The sequence below is a fragment of the Oncorhynchus nerka genome, linkage group LG23 (assembly GCF_034236695.1).
Source record: "Oncorhynchus nerka isolate Pitt River linkage group LG23, Oner_Uvic_2.0, whole genome shotgun sequence".
In the NCBI taxonomy this organism is placed as follows: domain Eukaryota; kingdom Metazoa; phylum Chordata; class Actinopteri; order Salmoniformes; family Salmonidae; genus Oncorhynchus; species Oncorhynchus nerka.
The window spans coordinates 25,508,524-25,533,834 of NC_088418.1; the positions used below are offsets into that span (position 1 = coordinate 25,508,524).

General features: G+C 46.3%; 1 protein-coding gene across 2 annotated transcripts in view; it reads right to left on the reverse strand.

The window, feature by feature from the left end:
* Positions 1–25,311, reverse strand: part of capn15 (calpain 15) — a 75,236-nt gene that overhangs the window by 23,868 nt on the left and 26,057 nt on the right. For both annotated transcript variants that reach the window (XM_029629460.2, XM_029629459.2), the window contains exon 2: positions 6,584–8,273. In XM_029629460.2, coding sequence (XP_029485320.2) covers positions 6,584–8,251 — 1,668 coding nt within the window. In that variant the 5' untranslated portion in view covers positions 8,252–8,273. The remainder of the gene's footprint in view (positions 1–6,583; positions 8,274–25,311) is intronic.

Sequence of the window (25,311 nt, forward strand, 5' to 3'; positions counted from 1 at the left end):
AACGTGTGGCGGTTGAAATATGTCCGAGGAGAAAGTGGTGATTCGCCTGGCGCTCCAAGGCTCCCAAGCGTTCAGTTCAAATCCACCTGTCTGCCTACTGTTTGAATCGTGCTGTCATTTAGCCGTGGCGATTTAATGAAAAGTAGAATGGAACATAATCAATATGAGTAGTGTGCTCTGCATGCTCCTAAAAGAGAGTTAATTACAATGTTTCCACCAGACAGGGCTTCACAGAAAGAGAAAGAAAAACATGCCAGCACGCCTCAGCGTTGTTAACCGGTCTGTAATGCTACAGTGGACAGGCACATATTCAACATATTGTGACGTGGAATCTACATGGGGGGGGGGGGGACATGATAATGTCATCATGGTAATACATTTTCAACATAGACAAAATATAGAAAATACGTTGGAATTTCTACCCGGGAAACAACGTCAGATCTTCAACGTAATATCCACTATTAGGGGGGGGGAGGGAGAACTATAGGCTGGGCAGCACCTCATACTGGGTAGTTGATCTCGCTTACAGCTATCCTTTCGGTCTCCCATCCAGGGTTTTAACCAAGCCCATCCCTCCTAAGCTTTGATATGTGTCACTGACTATATGTGCTATGGTGAGAATGATCGTAGAGAAATCCCCACTATTAGAATCACTGCTGCTATTGAAGTCATTCCAAAGTGTAGGTTCAACAGAGAAAACGTAATGTAACCATACTTTATCACTCATGTAAACGGCAATTATGCTGTTTCGGCATATATAGTGCTTGGGAAGTCAACAACGACTATTGTTTAAATTCAAACCCAGGATTCAACAACAACATACAAATAGACCGTACATATAGGCCTAGGGTTTCAAGCTCTGGTTGACTTCAAATGGTATCTACAAGTTAATAACACATATGTTGAATTCACATCTCCAGTTCAGGTTAAAAATCGAAGCTAAGGAATAGGATTTAATCAAATCAAACTGTATTTAAAGTGCATTTAAAGTTTGACGTGATTAAGTCCCATTCTTTAACTTCGACTTTTTTTGTTGTTGAAATGGAGACGTGAATCCAACATTCCAATGACTAATTTGTAGACAAACTGGTATTAAAGCCAGACGGTGTGGCACAGATGGAGCTAACCAAGCAGAAGATACATCTCCTTCAAAATGTTGATATTTGGTTTCGTTGTCAACCAAACTCAATTCAATATTACTTTTGTAAAACAGTCAAATAGCCTGTGAAAGCTAGTGTAGCAGTATTCATTCATCCTTAAAATGAGCAACACATCCATGGTCACATTTTGAGGTTACTGTAACAATAAATGCCCTATTTAATCATAGGAAGCGTGCTTGTTCAGGGTCGCAGGTCTGTGGAAACCTTCATAATTGCTATAATAACCGGCGCAGAATCTCAAACGGCGTTGATCACTTGCACCACGTACTTTAAATGTAATCTCAACTGCAATCCAGGTCATTTGGTTGTGCTATTAGACGAAGCACAGTAATAGCGCATTAAGTTATTGTATAAACAAACAAAAATGTCTGACATTGTATTCCCCTTTGAACTGTGTTATGCTATGAAAATGTTTGAAAGCGCAGTGATAACACATTTGGGAATTCAACAAACTTTTGGCTGTCTTTTTGAGTGGGTGAAAATAGGCTGGAATCTCATTGATCAACGTATCTTAACTAACATTACCCAATTCCCCACATTGAAAAAACGTGGTTTGCCCAGTGGGTTGGGACTATTTCTTAACAGTGTACTGACACGTTTTTGTCTATTACTTAAAACCTCAAATAATAGATTATGGAGGGACAATGTCTATCTGGATGGATGTCTTTGTCCGTATACTGTCTAAATACCATCTTTGCTCCACTCTCATATAGCTTCCGTTCTTGATCTACTTGTCGGTGACAACTCATTAATGAAATAATGGCTAGGCAGTGGTGGAAAATGTACGCAATGGTCATACTTGAGTAAACGTAAAAATACCTTCATAGAAAATGACTCAAGTAAAAGTGAAAGTAACCCAGAAAAACCCTACTTGAGTAAAAGTCTAAAAATATTTGGTTTTAAATATACTTAAGTAATTGCTAAAATATACTTCAGTATCAAAAGTAAAAAGTAGAAGTATAAACGATTTCAAATTCCTTATATCAAGCAAACCAGACGGCACAATATTCTAGTTAAAAAATAATGTATCTACAGATAGCCAGGGGCACAGTCCAACACTCAGACATCATTTACAAATAAGTGTGTAAATTGGACCAATTCTTTTTTACACCACTGTGGCTAGGAGATATGCCTCTACAATGTTGTGGTCATCTAAGCACTCTTCGGAGTGGTCTGACGACTCCTGGTGGTCCCTGCCCCCAGTCCACCTGGTCGTGCTGCTGATCCAGTTCTGCCTGCGGCTACGGAACCCTGACCTGTTTCACGTGTTACCTTGTCTCTCTCGCGCTCTCGTCGCTAACCGGGAAGTTACATGGCATCAATCCGCTAAAGAAGGGTCGGAACCCAGTGGAAAGCTGTGACGCCTCACAACATGTCAAACTAATCAAATGCCTTGCTTGGGCGGAGCTCCAAAGGTGCTCACCAGATTAGTGCCGTAGGAGCCCAAGTCAATAAAACAAGCAATGCTGACTAAAAAAAACTAAAACATTTTAGAACGTTTGCAGTAGTTCTCAGCATTTCTCTGTTATTTCGAGATGAGCTAAAGCTGCGGCAAGAGGGAAATGGATGTTGCGTATCATGTTTAGCCAATCAGGTTGCAGCAGTCTGTTCTTTTACCCCTGGTCAATCAAAATAAAAAAGACTGCTGCAACCTGATTGGCTCAATGCGAGACGCAACATCCGGGACTAGCATTAGCTACTCTAGCATGGTGGTGGAAAATGGTGCTACATAAAGAATGTATACATATTCTCCCATGTTTTCTTCCAACCTTCTCACCATTAAATAGAGTTAAAGACATTCTGCGCTCCATTTGAATACATTTGTAGCCAGTAGTTCTGAAAGCAGCGCTCACGATCCAAAAGTGGTCTCCGAAAATTGCGTACTACGTCACATTTGTGCACCTCACCTCGCTCTCGGACGTGCCCTCTTTGCTAGCTGTCACTCGAGTGGCTGAAGCTCATTGGTTGAACTCAAATTGCTAGGGGGCTGGATCACGTGGGGGATAATGTGCAGAAAATGGGTCCGCACAGCTTCCAGATAAACGGTTGCTTTAAAAACTAGGGATTTCGTGGCTAACTGAGGTAAGACTGTAATTCTGCTCATAGATTGTAAACTTATGAACTACACATTAACACATCCAGCCCAAACCGGGAGGTTTAAATAATAATTAGCAGTCACCAAAGTTCCGGAGCATGTCTTTAAGGAGGAAAATTACACCTTTAGCAGCCTAAATGAAGAACGTTTTATGTACAAACCGGCCCACGGGGGGATACGAATGTATAGCTGGCTGCATGGATTCCCTTTGGACGGTAAAATGAAATGACTCAATATCGCCATCAGCCAGCCCTTGGACTACATACACGACAACTCTCAAAATATGTCCTACCCGGACGGAAAACAGTGATGCACGTGCCTGTAGAAGAGTCTACCTTCTACAGGCATGTGGGGAGAGGGTTGAAATGTAACAAACAAATCAAAATCCCAGTGGACCATTCAAACCGTTTTTGCAAGACAAACTTCTCCAGCGACATGATTTTGAAGGTACGGGAGCGCGAGCCTACACCTTCTATAACCACTGTGGTTATTATTTGACCCTGCTGGTTACCTCTGAACGCACCCTTCTAATCTCCACCTGGCACAGCCAAAAGAGGACTGGCCATCCCTCGGAGCCTGGTTCCCCTCTAGGTTTCCTCCTGGCTTCTTGCCTTTCGAGTTTTTCCTAGCCGCTGTGCTTCTGCATCTGCATTGCTTACTGTTTGGGGTTTTAGGTTGGGTTTCTGTACAGCACTTTATGACAACAGCTGATGTAAAAAAAAGGGCTTCATAAAATACATCATTTGAAGGTATTTTAGCATCTCGTGTGAGGCTGAGGCAGTCATGAGGCACCCTGGGGGAGATAGATTCACTGCACGGGGGGAGAGTGTGCTTAGCCGACTCCACCCTCCCTAAACTAAGCTGTGCCGCTCGATGCTCCCGCTGATTACATTTGCTTTAGGGAAGCGGATAATTGCTGCTACTCTACTCCCCCGTTTCTAAAAATAAAATGCCCCGTGTTCACCTTAGCGTGCACATGGATAGCACCACAGCCGCAAAGGGAAAAAAAGGGGGGGGGGTATGGTGCACAGGGGGATAGAAGTGAGGAGAGGGGGAAGAGAGAAGGGGAGAACGGTAGCACCGGGGACAGAAGGGAATAGAGGAGAAGGGGGAATAAAGAAGGGGGGAATGGGAAGAGAGGAGGACGACGGTGGGATGGGATATTGGGAGTGAGGGATGAAAGAGTAGAGATGAAGGGATACATTTAGTCTAGGTGTTCAAGAGGAGGAGACGAGAGGCTCTCCAACATCCTTCCTGTACAAGCCGGCTTCCCACCCACGCTCCCAAAGGTGAACCCGCAACTCGCAGAGCAGCATTTGACATAAATAATGCATGGTAGAGCCAACGTTGTACCATTATAAAAATGACACGATACCATCCACATGGAATGAAATGCATACGTGTGAGTGACAACGTTGCTGTATCAGTTTAAATTTACCCCCCATTTTCTTGCTTATGACAAAGAGCGTAGGCAAACATGATGAAATTCGGTGGTGTCGAGATAAAGCAAACTTGAAAAAGTCCAAAAGTGAGGCATCTTCCTTCTCTACCTCTCCCTGGGGTTAGTCCTATGTCCCCTCACCCAGTGTGTTTTATACACTGCCAAACAAATAGCGGACTACCAACCCTTATGTGGCTGGCTACTTAATTGACTAATACATTTTTTCGGGCCAAACATTTTGCTGGGGGGCATGCCCCCGCACCCCCCCTAGCAGGTACATATTTTTTTCATTACGCTGGCTACTTCAGGTTTTTGGGAACACACTGTTCACCCAAACAGGCGGTTGCCACGGGTTACATCAAGCTGGCTACGAGACCAACCAAAACCAGACCAATCAAAACGCGTTGCGCTAGAGTACTGAACCAACATGACCCGTTGGGTCTTTTAGTATTTAAAGATGAGCACGAGGGGTGGGGCAAAGGGACGTCACTCTACATTAGGTGTTTTAATCTGGAGATTAGTTTGTAATTACAAAGGGTAATTAGGGTTTCTCCATTAAGAAAAAACCTTGATTAATTCTTCCAGACTGACATTTATGCTGGTTAATGAAAATTCATTGTTTCTTGATGGGGGTCAGCGTCAGTATGGTTAGAGAATCTAAGCTTTTCTTAGTCATTTGAGAACTTTCTAACCTCTTGTAATCTTGCAATAGTTTATTCAAATGGTTATTTCTAAGTTTACTTTGAAAAATGTCAATATAAATGTAATTGTACTGACTGAGGTTGATTTGTATGCATTGACTGACGCCATTGCAAAAAAAACACATTTCACTGTTTCAATTTATCACCTCTTAAATAAAACATGTATTATGATTCACAGCTCCTTGTGTGAACTGAAGACTGAAAACAGACTGGCAGTGTCTGTGTGAGAGAAAGAAAAGCCAGAGAGACAAATTCTTTACGCAGATCAGAAAGTGTTCCCGGGGCGGCATGGTGTATTAGCGTGAAGTTGCCCCTAGACACTGATCTCCAGTCAGTTTAGCATTTTCCCCACTAATGGTTAAGGTTAGGATTGTGGGAGGGGAAGCTGATCCTAAATGTGTATAGCTCACTTAAGACACCTGCCTGGACGTGATCGAGAGATCCTTATGGGCTTTTATAACCCTCTTGCGCCACACATATCGCAATGATAAATATGATACACACAGACTCTGGGCTTGCGAGCAACTTACTCACGGACAAACAAAACCCTTTCACGTCGGAGCATTTTTAAGACAAACAACCACTAATTAGAAACCATTATGAGATATGAAAAAAAAAAAAAAAAAACGTCATCTGACTCGGGAGATTTGTCCTGGTTTCAGAATGACTATTTGGGATAAACAGAGGTGTTCGGGACTGCCGGTGTAACCAAGGGACAAACGTTCACCCCATGCCCCATTAAAAATCAACTAATGAGCAGACAGAAACTACGACAACAAAAGCCTATTAGGGTCTCTTGGCAGCGTTTAAAAGACGAGACAGATCGGTGTTGCCTGCTAATCACTGGGACCATGGTAAAGTAGCCGGGGAATTAGAAAGCTGTATTGCGCCGCTTGGCAGTTCACAGTTGCAGTGTGACGCATATAAAACGTCCCGACTGCATTTATTATTCATGGCACCATGAAATATGCTCTTTGGGAAACTCGTTGACTGTTCATCTCTCCTGAAAGTGATGCTGACGTGTCAGTTTCAAACTCTTTGGAAGCTGATGTAAGTTGCTCGGGTATGATGTCAGTTCTCTTGACACGTGCTCTTTAAAAAAGACACTATTAGCTTTTGAAAAGCATAAACACAACCCATTCCCCCCCCCCCCCCCCCCCCCCCCCGGGTTCCCAGAGTGACTTACCTCTCGACAGAAGGTGGTGATGTTCTCCCAGAGTTCCTTGGCTTCGCCTTCGTCGTTGCGCCGCCGTGCCTCCACGTGCATGCTCTCCCTCCTCTTCAGTGGCTTGGCCACCTTGCGCAGCGTCAGGTACTGTTGGGCTGTGTGGCATGCCGCGCAGTTCTTAGACTTGACGTCGTTGAGCAGCGTGCACGCCGGACAGCCCCACTGCTTCTCCTGCAGTAGCGTGCACGAGGAAGAGGAGGACGAGGAGGACGAGGAAGAGGAGGAGGTGTTGGTGGCCGAGGGCGAGGGGTAGACCCGGGCTTGTTTCCGGGCCTTGTGTCCAGAAGACGATGAGGAGGAGGCTGAGGAGCAGGAGCAGGGGCCGGGGAGACCGCAGTGCGGGCAGCAGCGAGAGCTAGGCTCCTGGAAGCCATGCAGCTTGGAGGAACCGCAGGCCGTGCACTTGGCCACCCCGGTGGGGTTGCGGAGGGTACATTTGGAGCAGGCCCAGGTGCTGAAGTCCGGACTGGAGGGGCTGGCCGGAGTGAAGCGCACCGTCTCGCAGCCCACCAGGTCGATGAGGTCGGCACCGGCCCGCGACGAGCGACATGCCTCGCACTTGGACGAGCCGCTAAGGTTGGGCAAGGAGCATCCTGGGCACTTCCAAGTGGGGGGTGATGTAACGGGGGCGTGGGAGGTGTGATGGGGGTGGGGGCTGTCCTCCTCCTCCAGGATGCTGAGGCGCTTGCTGGGGAAGGAAGGCTCCTGAGGCTGGGCTTGCTTAGGCTTGGCAGGGCGGAGGGGAGGGCAGGGCGGTGGGGGCGCGTAGGCCGTGGAGGGCGAAGTGGGGCTGGGGGCGTTGAGGTTAGGGTTGGGTGGCCGCCCTGGCGGGGGCACCTCTCTCCTGCTGCGGGGCACTGGGTTGTTCTGGAGAGAAGAGAAGGGCGTGAAAGGGGAGGAGAGTGGCGTAGGAGGCAAGTTGGTGTCGAGGGGCTCCTGCGGTTCGCAGGGGGCGGCTGCGGGGGGTGAGTCGTCTGTCAAGTCTATGAGGAGTGGAGGGGCGGAGGCCCCTGCTACGTGGACGGGAAACCCTACCACGGGCGTGCGAACCTCGGGCACCACCAGCGCCTCGGGTGGGATCTTGGGCAGCGACAGTTTCCTTGGTCCCCCGCAGGCCGAACACGACAATGCAACAGGAGTATTATGAAGCGTGCATCGCGGGCACGCCCAGCCTGAGTGGTGGTGCTGCTGCCCCTCGGGTCCACCCAGGCCGCTCAGGCCCCCCACCTCCCCGTTGCTCTCCGACCTCCTCAGCGCCTCCTCCTTGGCCGGCTGCTGCCCGTGGGGCTCCAGGAGAACCATGGGAGTCATAACTGGCGCCGGAGGCTGCGGCGGCGGGGGCAGGAAACCGTTGGTGGTGGCGGCCATGGTTGTGGTCGGCGTGGGGGTGCCCAACGAGGGTCCGAAGCCACAGACGGTGCAGGCGCCGGAGCCCTGGGGGTTGTTGAGGGTGCAGCGGGGGCAGGCCCAGCGTTGCTGCTCCTCGGTGCTGCTCAGCCTCAGGATCTGGTTGAGGTCGGGTTTCTGGCGCGGCGCCTCGCAGATGGAGCAGCGTGGCGCCACCCCCGAGTTCAGGAAGGTGCAGCGGCCGCACGACCACTCGCTGCCTTGCACTGCCGCCGCCATGGAGCCCGGGGACTGAGAGTGGCTGTATGAAAGAAAGATAGAAAGAGAGAGAAGAGGAGGACAAGTGGGAGATGGGGAGCAGAAGTTAAAAGGGAAGTTTTGGATAAGTGAGGGGGTGAGGGGAGAAGATGGAAAGAGAGGGGGGAGTGGAGAGAGATTAGCCAGTGCAGTGGAATCAAAATCTCCCTCTTCGGGGAATTGAGGGCAGTAAATCCATGCACAATGCCCCTGTGATGAGAGGAGCCAGCCAGACAGCCAGCCAGCCAGCCAGCCAGCCAGCCAGTCAGACAGATGAAGCTGCCGCTGGTACTACTACGGGAGAATACGGAGTGAATCCTCTCACAAACATATACAATCCTCTCAGAACCATCCACCTGACTGACACTTATCGGAATGGAAAAAAGCCGGGACCTTCTGATCTAGCACCTCCCATCATCCTCTCTCTGGTCAATGTTAATGGAGAGGACAGGAGCGGAGTGTCAAATAGAGTACAAGTCAGGATCAAAGCAAAAAATGATTTCCAAATGGGCACTGGCGGTTCTGTGTTAGCATTTAAGATTGGGGCTTTGGGCCTTCTGATATGAAGAAGAACTTCTGATCCAGGTTTATCCTCCTGGATCAAGATCCCTGTTGCCTAAATTGTTTTAAAAAGCAGCCCTTGTGTACACTTCCGGTAATACAGTATACCCCGGTATGGTACAGAAAGGGTATAACGTCTGAAAACCTGGATACCACCCAAACCTAACTAGAATAACTAGTATGTGTTCAAACGAGGATAGCATGTCCTAACTAGAATCATGTAGATGTGTTCATACGGCCCGTCCTAGGGGACTAGCACTGTTGGCCACCTCTAGACTGTGCCCAGGCTGATGGAGGGACTGTGGGGCCCCTGGGGACACTCGACATGGGGTGCCGTTCGAGCGGGGCCCATAAATGCCACTGTCACTCAAAGCGCTCATGTGTGAACACTGCAACAGGGAGAGAAATGGACAAAGTGCTAAGAGCAAATGCCACTATCACCACGCCAAACTGCCCCGGCTGCCCCATTGGCTAGCATATCATCAGCTGACCCAGTGGTTCTCGAACCTCTCCCCGGGGACTCCCAGTCGTTCCATGCATTTGATCTATTCCAGAGCTGGCACACCTGATGTTTAAACGTGTCAACTAATCATCAAGCCTTTGGCTAGTTGAATCAGGTGAACTAGTTCAAAGCAACAACACAATTGTGAAATGTCTGGGAGTCCCCGAGGAGAGGTTTGAGAACCACTGACCTGACCGACTCCGGCGCTCGCTGGCCCCGAGAACATCTATGACTATTAATAATACAGCATTTATAGTGTTGCACAGTATACTGGTACCACGGTATTATAACAGCACCAAAACGTCACAATACTTATGATACCAACATTTTAGAACACTGTACCTTCAGTACCGTTTTATATGATACTACCATATTTTTCAGCCCTTACCGATCTAAAGAAACTGCTGGCTCCTGTTATAAAAGGTAAAGTCAGTCTTGTTGAAACATTTTGTTGAATTTAAGCAAAAGCCACCAGCCTCTTGTATGTGCAGGTCCAATAATATCTACTTGACTTTCATGCACATATCAGGTGTGGCAGCTGTAATCAGCCAGCCGCATCCACTACAAGCCCTCAACAAACCTGCTTCTCTCCACATCCCGTACTAGCCCTTATTCACCTGCTTCTTTACGCAACCCCTACTAGCCCTCACCCACCTGCTTCGCTATGCATCCCCAACTAGCCCTTATTCACCTGCTTCTCTATGCAACCCCTACTAGCCCTCACCCACCTGCTTCTCTATGCATCCCCTCCTAGCCCTCACTCACTCACCTGCATCTCTCTGCATCCACAAATAGCCCTCAATCACTCACCTGCTTCTCTCCGCATCCCTACCAGCCCTCACTCACTCACCTGCTTCTCTATGCATCCCCTACTAGCCCTAACTCACTCACTCATCTGCTGCTCTATGCATTCCCTACTAGCCCGCACTCCCCTGCTTCTCTCCGCATTCCCTACTAGCCCTCACTTACTCACCTGCTTCTCTCTGTATCCCCTACTAGCCCTCACTCACTCACCTGCTTCTCTCCGCTTCGCCTACTAGCCCTCACTCACCTGCTTCTCTATTCATCCCCTACTAGCCCTCACTAACTCACCTGCTTCTCTATGCATCCCCTACTAGCCCTCACTCACTCGCTTCTCTATGCATCCCCTACTAGCCCCACTCACTCACCTGCTTCTCTCCACATCCCCTACTAGCCCCACTCACTCACCTGCTTCTCTATGCATCCCCTACTAGCCCTCACTCTCCTGCTTCTCTATGCATCCCCTACTAGCCCTCACTCACTCACCTGCTTCTCTCTGCATCCCTACTAGCCCTCACTCACTCACCTGCTTCTCTCTGCATCCCTACTAGCCCTCACTCACTCACCTGCTTCTCTCCGCATCACCTACTAGCCCTCACTCACTCACCTGCTTCTCTCCGCATCACCTACTAGCCCTCACTCACCTGCTTCTCTCCGCATCCCCTACTAGCCCCCACTCGCTCACCTGCTTCTCTATGCATCCTCTACTAGCCCTCACTCACCTGCTTCTCTATGCATTCCCTACTAGCCCTCACTTACCTGCTTTTCTCCGCATCCCCTACTAGCCCCCACTCGCTCACCTGCTTCTCTATGCATCCTCTACTAGCCCTCACTCCCCTGCTTCTCTATGCATCCCCTACTAGCCCTCACTCCCCTGCTTCTCTATGCATCCCCTACTAGCCCTCACTCCACTGCTTCTCTATGCATCCCCTACTAGCCCTCACTCCCCTGCTTCTCTCCGCATCCCCTACTAGCCCTCACTCCCCTGCTTCTCTCCGCATCCCCTACTAGCCCTCACTCCCCTGCTTCTCTATGCATCCCCTACTAGCCCTCACTCCCCTGCTTCTCTATGCATCCCCTACTAGCCCTCACTCCCCTGCTTCTCTATGCATCCCCTACTAGCCCTCACTCCCCTGCTTCTCTATGCATCCCTACTAGCCCTCACTCCCCTGCTTCTCTATGCATTCCCTACTAGCCCTCACTCCCCTGCTTCTCTATGCATCCCCTACTAGCCCTCACTCCCCTGCTTCTCTATGCATTCCCTACTAGCCCTCACTCCCCTGCTTCTCTATGCATTCCCTACTAGACCTCACTCCCCTGCTTCTCTATGCATCCCCTACTAGCCCTCACTCCCCTGCTTCTCTCCGCATCCCCTACTAGCCCTCACTCCCCTGCTTCTCTATGCATCCCCTACTAGCCCTCACTCCCCTGCTTCTCTATACATCCCCTACTAGCCCTCACTCCCCTGCTTCTCTATGCATCCCCTACTAGCCCTCACTCCCCTGCTTCTCTATGCATTCCCTACTAGCCCTCACTCCCCTGCTTCTCTATGCATTCCCTACTAGCCCTCACTCCCCTGCTTCTCTATGCATCCCCTACTAGCCCTCACTCCCCTGCTTCTCTATGCATCCCCTACTAGCCCTCACTCCCCTGCTTCTCTATGCATTCCCTACTAGCCCCCACTACCCTGCATCTCTATGCATCCCCTACTAGCCCTCACTCCCCTGCTTCTCTATGCATCCCCTACTAGCCCTCACTCCCCTGCTTCTCTCCGCATCCCCTACTAGCCCTCACTCCCCTGCTTCTCTATGCATTCCCTACTAGCCCTCACTCCCCTGCTTCTCTATGCATCCCCTACTAGCCCTCACTCCCCTGCTTCTCTATGCATCCCCTACTAGCCCTCACTCCCCTGCTTCTCTATGCATCCCCTACTAGCCCTCACTCCCCTGCTTCTCTCCGCATCCCCTACTAGCCCTCACTCCCCTGCTTCTCTCCGCATCCCCTACTAGCCCTCACTCCCCTGCTTCTCTATGCATCCCCTACTAGCCCTCACTCCCCTGCTTCTCTATGCATCCCCTACTAGCCCTCACTCCCCTGCTTCTCTATGCATTCCCTACTAGCCCTCACTCCCCTGCTTCTCTATGCATTCCCTACTAGCCCTCACTCCCCTGCTTCTCTATGCATCCCCTACTAGCCCTCACTCCCCTGCTTCTCTATGCATTCCCTACTAGCCCTCACTCCCCTGCTTCTCTATGCATCCCCTACTAGCCCTCACTCCCCTGCTTCTCTATGCATTCCCTACTAGCCCTCACTACCCTGCATCTCTATGCATCCCCTACTAGCCCTCACTCCCCTGCTTCTCTATGCATCCCCTACTAGCCCTCACTACCCTGCATCTCTATGCATCCCCTACTAGCCCTCACTCCCCTGCTTCTCTATGCATTCCCTACTAGCCCTCACTCCCCTGCTTCTCTATGCATTCCCTACTAGCCCTCACTCCCCTATGCATTCCCTACTAGCCCTCACTCCCCTGCTTCTCTATGCATTCCCTACTAGCCCTCACTCCCCTGCTTCTCTATGCATTCCCTACTAGCCCTCACTCCCCTGCTTCTCTATGCATTCCCTACTAGCCCTCACTCACCTGCTTCTCTATGCATTCCCTACTAGCCCTCACTCCCCTGCTTCTCTATGCATTCCCTACTAGCCCTCACTCACCTGCTTCTCTATGCATCCCCTACTAGCCCTCACTCCCCTGCTTCTCTATGCATTCCCTACTAGCCCTCACTCACCTGCTTCTCTATGCATCCCCTACTAGCCCTCACTCACCTGCTTCTCTATGCATCCCTTACTAGCCTTCACTCACCGGCTTCTCTCCGTCTGCTCTTCATGCGCATCTTTTCCTCCATCAGTTTAAAAAATAGATCATTTAGCAGTAATGGCGAGCGGGCTGCAGACCCAGACGAGTCTTCTGTTGTTATATTTGTACATGCGTTACATTGGAGCTGCACGCAACGCGAGCAATGTTGATAGATGCTATAATTTCATCGCCTGTTGTAACCAAGAGCACTGACCAGTTTGTGTAGACTTTGCAAGTTCACTGTCATGCAGCCTCTAAGTGCTAGAGAGGGAAACGCTTACAGCTTTACAGCACAGAAAACAGCTGGTCTCTTCCCTTAAAGGTTAAAAGAAATATCACCCATATTACCGGAGATGCCTTTTCCCCCCTCTATCGGGATTCACACGCATGTTTATATTATTTCACAAACCAAGTCCTGGCCCGTTTAAAACTAATCCCAGACTGCTAATTATTAGTTTGATAAACAACTTTTTACAAATATGAGCAAATCAGCCATTCTTTGCAGTGTGAAGTTAAATTCAACGTGCTGTATTGAGTAGAAGTGTGAATTTCAGTGACAGGTTTTTAGAGAACGTTTAGAAAATAGGAACAAGTGTCTGGGCGAAGGGGCGAACAGGATGCTGAGCCATTGTTTCTTTTTGGATGTTCACCGTTAAATCGCGATACTACTCGGTATCATGATACTTGGCCTGGTACATATCATTTGTAAAATGTTGGTATCGTGACAACACTACAGCGTTATACATTTTCAATGCACGGTCCAGTGGTGTTATACAGTAGGAAAATACACCCATCTCACCCGTTGTCTGTGTAAAAGTGTAGTAGAATTGACTGGAGGCTACATACTTTCACATTTCCAATGAAACGGAGCCTATGGCGGTACAGAAACAACAGCGTAAGTCTGATTCGGTACTTTGTGATGATCATTGTAAAATGCACATGAAGCGGAACTGACTGTAGGCTACATCCTTAGAGGTGTGTATCTTCCCTTTTTAAGACGATTCTGTGCACTCCTTTGAAAAGCACTGCGAGTCTATATTCCTTGTACTGTGTGTTTTATGCAATAGGGGAATATGAAAAACCTTCTCTCTTTAAGATTGACAGCCATTGGACTGGCCCGGGTAGATCCCACTGCTGTACTACAGCTCCACTGAAAACACCATGTGTCCTGGCCAGCTCATTGTCCTTGATTCAACTCCATTAAACCCTTTCAGGGCAGGGACACAGCTTAAAAACCCAAGGGGTCCTTTTAGAGACCGCTCTCTCTCTCTCTCTCTCTCGCTCTACTCCTGTTCTAGCCATGGGTCCCAGAGGTTAGAGAAGGGTCATTTTAAGCTGGGGTGGAGGTGGGAGAGGAGGAGTGACACGAGGGTGGAGTGCAAATGCTGCTGTCGTGCTGTGTGTGTGTCCACTAGTAGCCTGGGGCAGCGTGATGGGGAGGAAGTCACATCGCTTTGTGTCAGACGCCATTAGTGATCAGCTCTCAGCACTCTACTCACCAACAGGGAATGGACTTAGTTACTACCCGGAAAGTATCTTTTTTGTTTTTGTAACCTTTATTTAATGGAAAGTTAACCCTCCAACCACAGAACGAAGTTAGGAAAACGCTGGCCTTGGAGCCGAGTAAAAGAGAGCCTGATTAAGTCATCTTAACCATAAGAACACTAACCGCCAGGAAGACAGTACCTGAAGGCCACTGCGCAAACATTCATCTTTCAAACAAACAAAACAACAACAAAAAATGTAGGGGGAGACATTACTAAAACACTAAAGAGGATAAGAGGTTTGGGAAATAGCCTAGTGCTTTTAGAGATGGGCCTAACTCAGATTGGAGTCCAACTCATATAACCAACATAGTTCTGGGCGAAGGGCACTTTTCCCTAAAACAATGACAGCAGAAACTGGATTTGTGCTAATCTGTCCTCACATTAGAGGCCTTCGCGGGTCCAAAAAGACCACAGGTTAGTCGAGGTAATTTGTAAAGTGAATATGCATAGATATTAAACAGCGAGTAGCAGCAGTGTAAAAACAAGGGGGCGGGGGTAGGTGGCCATTTGATTAATTGTTCAGCAGTCTTTTGGCTTGGGGGTAGAAGGAGCCTTTTGGTGCTAGACTTGGCGCTCCAGTACCGCTTGCCGTGCGGTAGCAGAGAGAACAGTCTATGACTTGGGTGACTGGAGTCTTTGACAATTTTTTGGGCCTTCCTCTGACACCGCCTAGTAAATAGGTCCTAGATGTCAGGATGTCACTACCCTCTGTAGCGCCTTACGGTCAGAGGCCGAATAGTTGCCATACCAGGCGGTGATGCAACTGGTCAGGATGCTCTCGATGGTGCAGCTGTAGAACCTTTTGAGGATCTGGGGACCCATGCCAAATCTTTTCAATCTCCTGAGGGGGAAAAGGTGTTGTCGTGTTCTCTTCACAACTGTCTTGGTGTGTTTGGACCATGATAGTTTGTTTGTAATGTGGACACCAAGGAACTTGAAACTCTCAACCCGCTCCACTTCAGTGCCGTCGGTGAGAATGGGGGCCTGTTTCAGCCACACTTGTTGCTGACAGGTGTATAAAATAGAGCACACAGCCATGCAATCTCCATAGACAAACATTTAAAGTTGTAGATACATACACTACCATTCAAAAGTATGGGGTCACTTAGAAATGTCCTTGTAAAATAACATCAAATTGATAGGATATACAGTGTAGACATGGTTCATGTTGTAAATTACTACAGTAGCTGGAAACAGCAGATTTTTTATGAAATATCTACATTGGCGTACAGAGGCCCATTATCAGCAACCATCACTCCTGTGTTGTGTTAGCTAATCCAAGGTTATCATTTTAAAAGGCTAACTGATCATTAGAAAATCATTTTCCAATTATGTTAGCACAGCTGAAAACTGTTGTTTGATTAAAGAAGCAATAAAGCGGGCCTTCTTTAGACTAGTTGAGTATCTGGAACATCAGCATTTGTGGGTTCGATTACAGGCTCAAAATGGCTAGAAACAAATAACTTTCTTCTTAAACTCGTCAGCCTAGAAGGCCAGCATCCCGGAGTCGCCTCTTCACTGGGGACGTTGAGACTGGTGATTTGCGGGTAATATTTAATGAAGCTGCCAGTTGAGAACTTGTGAGGCGTCAGATGGTGAATGGATGACCTCCACATGTGTAGTTCCCACCGTGAAGCATGGAGGACGAGGTGTGATCGAGCTTTGTTGGTGACACGGTCAGTGATTTATTTAGAATGCAAGGCAAACTTAACTAGCATGGATACTACAGCATTCTGCAGTGATAAGCCATCCCATCTGGTTAGCGCTTAGTGGTACTATCATTTATTTTCAACAGGACAATGACCCAAAACACACCTCCAGGCTGTGTAAGGGCTATTCGACTGGGAGAGTGATGTAATGCTGCATCAAATTACGTGGCCTCCACAATCACCCGACCTCAACCAAATTGAGGTTTGGGATGAATTGGACCAACAAGTATTCAGCATATGTGGGAACTAGAGGTCAACCGATTAATCGGAATGGCCGATTTCAAGTTTTCATAACAATCAGTAATTGCCACAATTGCACACCGATCATGGCCGATTACATTGCACTCCACGAGGAGACTGCGTGGCAGGCTGACTATCTGTTATGCGAGTGCAGTAAGGAGTCAGGGTAAGGTGCTAGCTAGCATTAAACGTATCTTATAAAAAAGAATCAAATCTTAACATAATCACTAGTTTATCTAGCTTGTCCTGCGTTGCATATAAATCGATGCGGTGCCTGTTAATTTATCATTGAATCACAGCCCACTTCGCCAAACGGGTGATTTAACAAGCGCATTCGCAAAAAAAGCACTGTCATGCACCAATGTGTACCTAACCATAAACATCAACACCTTTCTTAAAATCAATACACAAGTATATATTTTTTAAACCTGCATATTTAGTTAATATTGCCTGCTAACATTAATTTCTTTTAACTAGGGAAATTGTGTCAGTTCTCTTGCGTTCTGTGCAACAGAGTCAGGGTATATGCAGCAGTTTGGGCCCCCTGGCTCGTTGCGAACTGTGTGAAGACTATTTCTTCCTAACAAAGACAGCCAACTTCGCCAAAAGGTGGATGATTTAACAAAAGCGCATTTGCGAAAAAAGCAATCGTTGCACGAATGTACCTAACCATAAACATCAATGTCTTTCTTAAAATCAATACACAGATGTATATTATTTTAAACTCATGTTAGTTGGCAATATTAAACCAGGGAAATTGTGTCACTTCTCTAGTGTTCATTGCACGCAGAGTCAGGGTATATGCAACAGTTTGGGTCGCCTGGCTCGTTGCGAACTAATTTGCCAGAATTTTACGTAATTATGACATAACATTGAAGGTTGTGCAATGTAACAAGAATATTTAGACTGATGGATGCCACCCGTTAGATAAAATACGGAACGGTTCCGTATTTCACTGAAAGAATAAACGTTTTGTTTTCGAAATGATAGTTTCCGGATTTGACCATATTAATGACCTAAGGCTCGTATTTCTGTGTGTTATTATATTATAATTAAGTCTATGACTTGATAGAGCAGTCTGACTGAGTGGTGGTAGGCAGCAGCAGGCTCGTAAGCATTCATTCAAATGCTTGAAGCATTGCGCTGTTTATGACTTCAAGCCTACCAACTCCCGAGAAAAGGCTGGCAATCTATTAGAACACCCAATAGTCAAAGGTATATGAAATACAAATGGTATAGAAAGAAATAGTCCTTTTTGTGTGTGTGTAATATATATATATACACACACATATACGGTGGGGCAAAAAAGTACTTAGTCAGCCACCAATTGTGCAAGTTCTCCCACTTAAAAAGATGAGAGGCCTGTAACTTTCATCATAGGTACACTTCAACTATGACAGACAAAATTAGGAAGAAAAATCCAGATAATCACATTGTAGGATGTTTAATGAATTTATTTGCAAATTATGGTGGAAAATAAGTAAAGGCAACGCTGCTGGGTTTTTCATGCTCAACAGTTACCTGTGTGTATCAAGACTGGACATCCAGCCAACTTGAAACAACTGTCGGAAGCATTGGAGTCAACGTGGGCCAGCATCCCTGTGGAATGCTTTCGACACCTTGTAGTCCGTGCCCCCGACGAATTGAGGCTGTTCTGAGGGCAAAAATTGGTGCAACTCACTATTTGCGGACCGCGGTACACCATTTGAGTATGGCTTCTATATGGCTAAGTGGAGGAGCCCCATACTAGGGAGTGAGAGCATGTTCACAAACACACGCACACACAGTCACACACACTCAAGCACGCACACACAGGCACACACACAGGCACACACACAAGCACGCACACACAGGCACACACACTTGCTCTTCACAGCCCTGTATGCTTCCACTAGGAGGGGAGGAACTGAGGATGACAACACAACAACAAAAAGGGACACAGGTTTTTCAGACAGAATTCCCTCTCTGGCCATTTTAATAACTGTCAGATCTTCTCCATCACCAAAAGCTAAACTGTCAGCCAAGGAGTGCCACTGTCAAATCAATTGATTTGGTGCTCACTGGAGCAACGTGATGATGAACTCATTAAATGTTACTCGTCCGTAGCAGCCGGTGAGGGATTCCCATTGATTTTATCACAATTTTTTAACGGTCATCCATTACGGGATTCATAATAGTAAGAGTGGCTCATTATTTTGCAGTGAAGCATTATTAAATCGAACTAATGGAGAGATCATGATCTGGCATAGCCTATGTGACGCACACACACACACACACACACACACGCGCGCACACCCCTTCTGTCCTTGGCCTTGTGTTTAGTGGAGCTGTTCTAAAAGTGCCCACTTCAGCTCCTTAGTGTGGCGGACCTGGGCTCTGGGCCAAGAGCTCACAGTAGCAGAGAGAACTGCAAGATGACTGCTTTCCTGCACAAAACCCCTGCTGCGTTCACATTTGTTTCCACTGGCCACCCTGCAGCCAAGCTGCCCATTATACTCCTCCTCATCTTCATTCACTGTAGCCCTGAGGAGATGACGCTAGACGCATCACTGACACTGGGTTCTGAACCAATCACAGAGCATGTCAGTGAACTAGAAAAGAGGGCAAAACACCGCCCTCCTGTAATGAGGAGATGGAAAGGTAGATAGAGTGAGGTTAGGGTTACTGGTTAGGAGTAGGGTGAACAGAGGGATGAATATTAAATAGTGGGGCAGATTATATCCAGAAAAGGTAGTGAACACTATGAATAAAGGGACGAACAAAGAGGGGAGCAGAATAGAGGCTGCGATGGAAGGACCGGATAAGAGGTCAACGGTTAAGGGACGGAAGGCCAGGTTAGAAGCGGTCTGGTCAGTGCTGCAGGCAGCGATAATGGAGTATGCCACCATAGCCGGCTGGCTGTGCCCCACATTCTGAGCGTCGGTGTGAGAGCCAGTGAGCCGAGCCGCCAACGGCTTTCCCCCGCCTCGCCGTTAGACATTTGGCCTTTGTGTGACAGTCATTAGCGCTGCCTTTCCAAGGTTGGCCCACAGCCCAGTGCCTCAGCCTGTGGAGAAATATTACCCTCCTTGGCCACCGGGGGAACTGTTTGTTTGTTTCGATTCTTCACAACATTAAAAAAGGGACAAACGCCAACACCAAGGGACTGGCCTAATCATACTATCCTTGCCAAGTAAGAAAAAAAAGACAGGCCTAGCCCTAAATAGATAAACGATTGCACAGTATTGCTCGCATACTTTTGCATATCATGTCCTCCTTTCCAACGATAGTGATTCAGCAGATAGACTATTATTTTTTATTTACTTGACATTTACTTCTTAGAATTCAGAGTAACAGTTTTTTTTGTAACGTCTGCATAGTCACATGTTCAAAAGCGATGGTCATTTTCCTTTAACTTAGGTACACAATAAATATATACTTTCCAACCCTTTTTTTATTACTCAAAGAAAGTGAGCAGGATCTATCTAAGTGGTGTGGGAGAATGTTTTGGTTGCAACGTAAATTAAATGTACTGCCTCTTAAATAGCCATCCCTATGAGCCATATTCTGGGAAAAAAATAAAGCATCAGTTTTTTTGCTGTGGATTCTCCAAACCTCTATTATTCTGCGAAAACAAGAAGATGGGGAAACCACAGCGCAATTACAAAGTAAATATGCACAGCAGTATACAGTGCATTCGTAAAGTATTCAGACCCCTTGACTTTACACATTTTGTTACGTTACAGCCTTATTCTAAAAATGATTACATATTCCCCCCCTCAATCTACTTTGCAATACCCCATGATGACAAAGCGGTTTAGACATTTTTGCACATTTATTAAAAATAAAAAACAGAAATACCTTATTTACATAAGTATTCAGACCCGTAGCTGTGCGACAGGTGCATCCTGTTTCCATTGATCATCCTTGAGAAGTTTCTACGACTTGATTGGAGTCCACCTGTGGTAAATTCAATTGTTTGGACATGATTTGGAAAGGCACACACCTGTCTATATAAAGTCCCACAGTTGACAGTGCATGTCAGTGCAAATACAAAGCCATGAGGTCAAAGGAATTGTCCGTAGAGCTCCGAGATAGGATTGTGTTGAGGCACAGATTTAGGGAAAAGTACCAAAACATTTCTGCAGCATTGAAGGTCCCCAAGAACACAGTGGCCTCCATCATTCTTAAATGGAAGAAGTTTGGCGTAACTGAGCAATCGGGGGAGAAGGGCCTTGGTCAGGGAGGTGAACAAGAACCCGATGGTCACTCTGACAGAGCTCCATAGTTCCTCTGTGGAGACGGGAGCACCTTCCAGAAGAACAACAATCTCTGCAGCAATCCACAAATCAGGCCTTTATGGTAGAGTGGCCAGACGGAAGCCACTTCTCAGTAAAAATGCACATGACAGCCCACTTGGACTTTGCCAAAAGGCACCTAAAGGACTATGACCATGAGAAACAAGATTCTCTGATCTAATGAAACCATGATTGAGCTCTTTAGCCTGATTTAAAAAATAAATACAATTATTTCCCATCTATTTAACCAGGTAGGCCAGTTGAGAACAAGTTCTCATTTACAACTGGAACCTGGCCAAGGTAAAGCAAAGCAGTGCGACAAAAACAACAACAAGCGTCACGTCAAGAGGAGACCTGGCACCATCCCTACGGGGAAGCATGGTGGTGGCAGCATAATGCTATGGGGATGTTTTTCAGCGGCAGGGACTGGGAGACTAGTCAGGGTGAGGGAAAGATGAACGGAGCAAAGTACAGAGAGATCCTTAATGAAAACCTGCTCCAGAGCGCTAAGGACCTCAGACTGGGGCGAAGGTCCACCTTCCAACAGGACAACGACCCTAAGCACACAGCCAAGACAACACAACAAAGGATTTGGGACAACTCTCAATGTCCCTGAGTAGCCCAGCCGGAGCCCGAACTTTAACCTGATCAAACATCTCTGGAGAGATCTGAAAATAGCTGTGCAGCGACACTCCCCATCCAACCTGACAGAGCTTGAGCGGATCTACAGCAAAGAATGGGAGAAACTCCCCAAATACAGGCATTCAAAGCTTGTAGCGTCATACCCAAGAAGATGAGGTTGTAATCCCTGCCAAAAGGTGCTTCAACAAAGTACTAAGTAAAGGGTCTGAATACTTATGCAAATGGGATATTTCCGTTTTTTGCAAACATTTCTAAAAATCCAGTTTTTCCTTTGTCATTATGGGATATTGTGTGTAGATTGACGAGGGGGAAAAAAACTATTTAATCCATTTTAGAACAAGGCTGTAATGTAACAAAATGTGGACGAAGTGAAGGACTCTGAATACGTTCCGAAAGCACTGTAAGCCTCCTCTACACTGGCTGCAAAACAAACAAAAAAAATCCATTCAGACACAAAGAGAAGAAGGACCAGGACAGAGACAAGGCAACCATTCTTCAGAGGCTTGTGCTTATCATGAAAGAATAAAGCTTGATGAGAAAAAAAAAGCACTTGCTGGATGTTTCATAAATCAGTGGCTTGTTCCGAGAGAGAGAGAGCCCTCGTCTGGGACACAACGCTAAATGGGGGTCGCTCTTCAGATGACTCGGATCTCCTTTGTTGTGAATCATCTCTCACATAAACGTCAAGGACGTCTCATTTTAACTAGCACTGCTTGACAGTTCTTTTGATAATAAGGCCTTTCAAAAAAAAAAAAAAAATGACATCAAATGTGACGTCGGCTTCTACTGCAACAACACTTGAGAATATAAGGGAGCAGCAAGGCCGAGCAATAGAGAAACGGCAGTCTGGAATTTCTGGACATGTCTGCTAATCATGCAGGATGCTAATCCATATAGCCTATACGTGGCAGTGATAATTAGCTGCACCGCTAAAAGCTTTTCCTCATAGGTTCCTCTGTGGCTGGCTACAGGGCATCCTGGCCCAATCATTGGGTGGATGTGGTGGTGTGCTGTTCCCAGCCTCAGTCCCCTGGGGGGGGCTAGCTGCTGGTTAATAATTCAGGCAATCCATTAGGGCTGTGACGATACCACAACCGCAATATTTTGTTCCGTAGCAAAAAATGAAAACACATAGCGGACCCAACTCTTTGGTCCTTTAAAAAACTGTTGTATGTAAAATAGGTCATGCAATATCTTGGAAAATAAATGAAAAGGTGACTCTGGATGACAACACGCTGATGCTTGTTTCCAACATGAGGGCTGTTTTCCTAAAGAAGTTCAATCTGCTTTGGTGTTTTATATCCGTGCCACGATACTAATGAGTATTGGGACACTGGTATCGTCCCGGCCCTACAATCCATACAGCACGGCCGCTAAGGACAAAACTGTCACTGGGGCTGGGACTGCAGGGTCTGACAGCAAGGATCCTGGTGTTGGGGGATTTTTTATATATTTGAAGTATGAAGTGTAGAATCAGGGAAGAGGCAGGACAACGACATAAAGGCAAAATAAGAAGTTATTTACATTGCCTGGGGGCAAGAGTTTGACAGCTAGAACAAATAAAGGCATAAAAGCAGGGGTTATAGCAAGAATAACTAACTGCACCAATCTCTAGCCACTATAATAATTGAAAATTGGATGTAATAAATGTATCACTAGTCACTTTAAATGTTTACATACCCTACATTACTCATCTCATATGTATATACTGTACTCTATACCATCTACTGCATCTTGCCTGTGCCGTTCGGCCATCGCTCATCCATATACTTATATGTACATATTCTTATTCATCCCTTTACACTTGTGTGTATTAGGTTGTTGTTGTGAAATTGTTAGATATTTACTGCACTGTCGGATCTAGAAGCACAAGCATTTCTCTACACTCGCATTAACACCTGCTAACCATGTGTATGTGACCAATACAATTTGATTTGAATAAACTCCACAACTGAAACTTAAAAGTGGCAATATGTAACGTTTCGGGCAACCCGACCAGATTCACATATACATTTGAGTTAAAGATCCAAGGCCGGCACCAGAACAAATCAGTTGGAAGGGCATTTGATTTCTATAGGCGGGCACCTTTCCCCCCTTTTGCAATACATTTATCTATAGGTGTGTTATAGTAAAGACCATAGGTAGCTCGGGAGTTTTAAGTTTGGGGAAGCTGACAATTTAGCCTACTACTTCCAACTTGCTGCGTGCCATTTCTGCTTATTTTTATATGCACACATTCATGGAACAGTTTCATTTCAATAATAATATTTTCATTGGTCAAAATTATTGTCACATGGATAATCATAAAAATCCAGAAATAAATGATTAAAGTCAAAAGCTAAAATTCAACTAATGCCAGTGCACCAACTAATGCCAGTGCACCAACTAATGCCAGTGCACCAACTAATGCCAGTGCACCAACTAATGCCAGTGCACCAACTAATGCCAGTGCACCAACTAATGCCAGTGCACCAACTAATGCCAGTGCACCAACTAATGCCAGTGCACCAACTAATGCCAGTGCACCAACTAATGCCAGTGCACCAACTAATGCCAGTGCACCAGCGTTTGCCATATAAACATATTGACAAACCATGATCCATTGGCAACTAAAGAAATGAGCGCATGGAACTCAGAGATAGCCTATAGGCTAATGCAGCAGTAGGCCTATAATATCTGAATGATAATTCAGGTTCATTCAATCGCATTAAAAAAAAAAAGAAGACAAAACTGCATGTATGAACTACACATTGACACATCCATCCCAAAGCAGGAGGTTTAAAAAAAAAAAAAAACTTACTGGTGTCAAAGTTCCAGAACATGTCTTTAAGTCGATCTCAGATCGATTGCCCGGGGGCCAATTTAACCTCCCCCTTCATGTAAGAAAGAGGATAATTTTGTACATGTATAAAACTGCAAGAATGACCAATTCCAGTCCCCCACGGGATCATTTTTATGTAGGACTGAGAAGCTCAATTCCGGGGACTTTTAAAAAAAAGGACATTCTTCTCCAAAACGAATAAAAATGATGCTGACACCAACGAAAATATCATTTCCACCTCCAGAAATTAGCCCAATAACATATTCGTACAAAATGTTACTAAACAAATAAATAACATATTGGACCATGTATATAGCCTATGCATGGTCTACATTATCAGACGTGCTATTAGCAACAAGCATTATCACCTGTAGCCCAACTGATGAATCATAGTGGCTATAACATGTACATGGGCTCAAGCATGGGGTTTGCCCATCTGCATTTACCCCATTGGACACAACATCCTGATTGTTATTACTCTGAATATATGAAGTATTATTCAGTCAAAAAAAAAAAATTGGTGCAATTGAGAGGGGGTAGAGAAATAAATGGAAAACTGCCCCCGCCCCCCTTTTTTTTAAACAAAGGCTAAAACAGCTTTAAAATACATTTGCCGGAAGTGCTTTCCAAAGTATTGACTGGTTGTCAGAATACCTATGGCTCTCCAGAGGATATTTCCCTAGCAATGAAAACACAACAAGCTGACTAGGTAAATAGGTCAACTATTCTACTTTGGGGTTTGTCTGATTTTGTTAAGACTAAAATGACATGGCAAAAATGGTAGCACAGGAAAGTTACATCGTGCGTTATATAGTATAGGCATTGCATTACTTTGCTCGCGGCTAGAGCAGGCGGCACACGGCTGTTTGAGTTAAGCGCTGCTGTGCTGCGCATTATATATGATTTTATCCCCGGCATCTGAACATCAGCAACAACCATGCATGTCACTTCAGTGCACATAGCTTAAAAGTGAATATCAAATATTTGAGAACACATTTATTTGGGAATACATTTTGTAGAACAGACATGCTTCTGTATTAGGCTGTGATCTCCATACCCAAACTTAACCCTCCTGCATAAAAGGA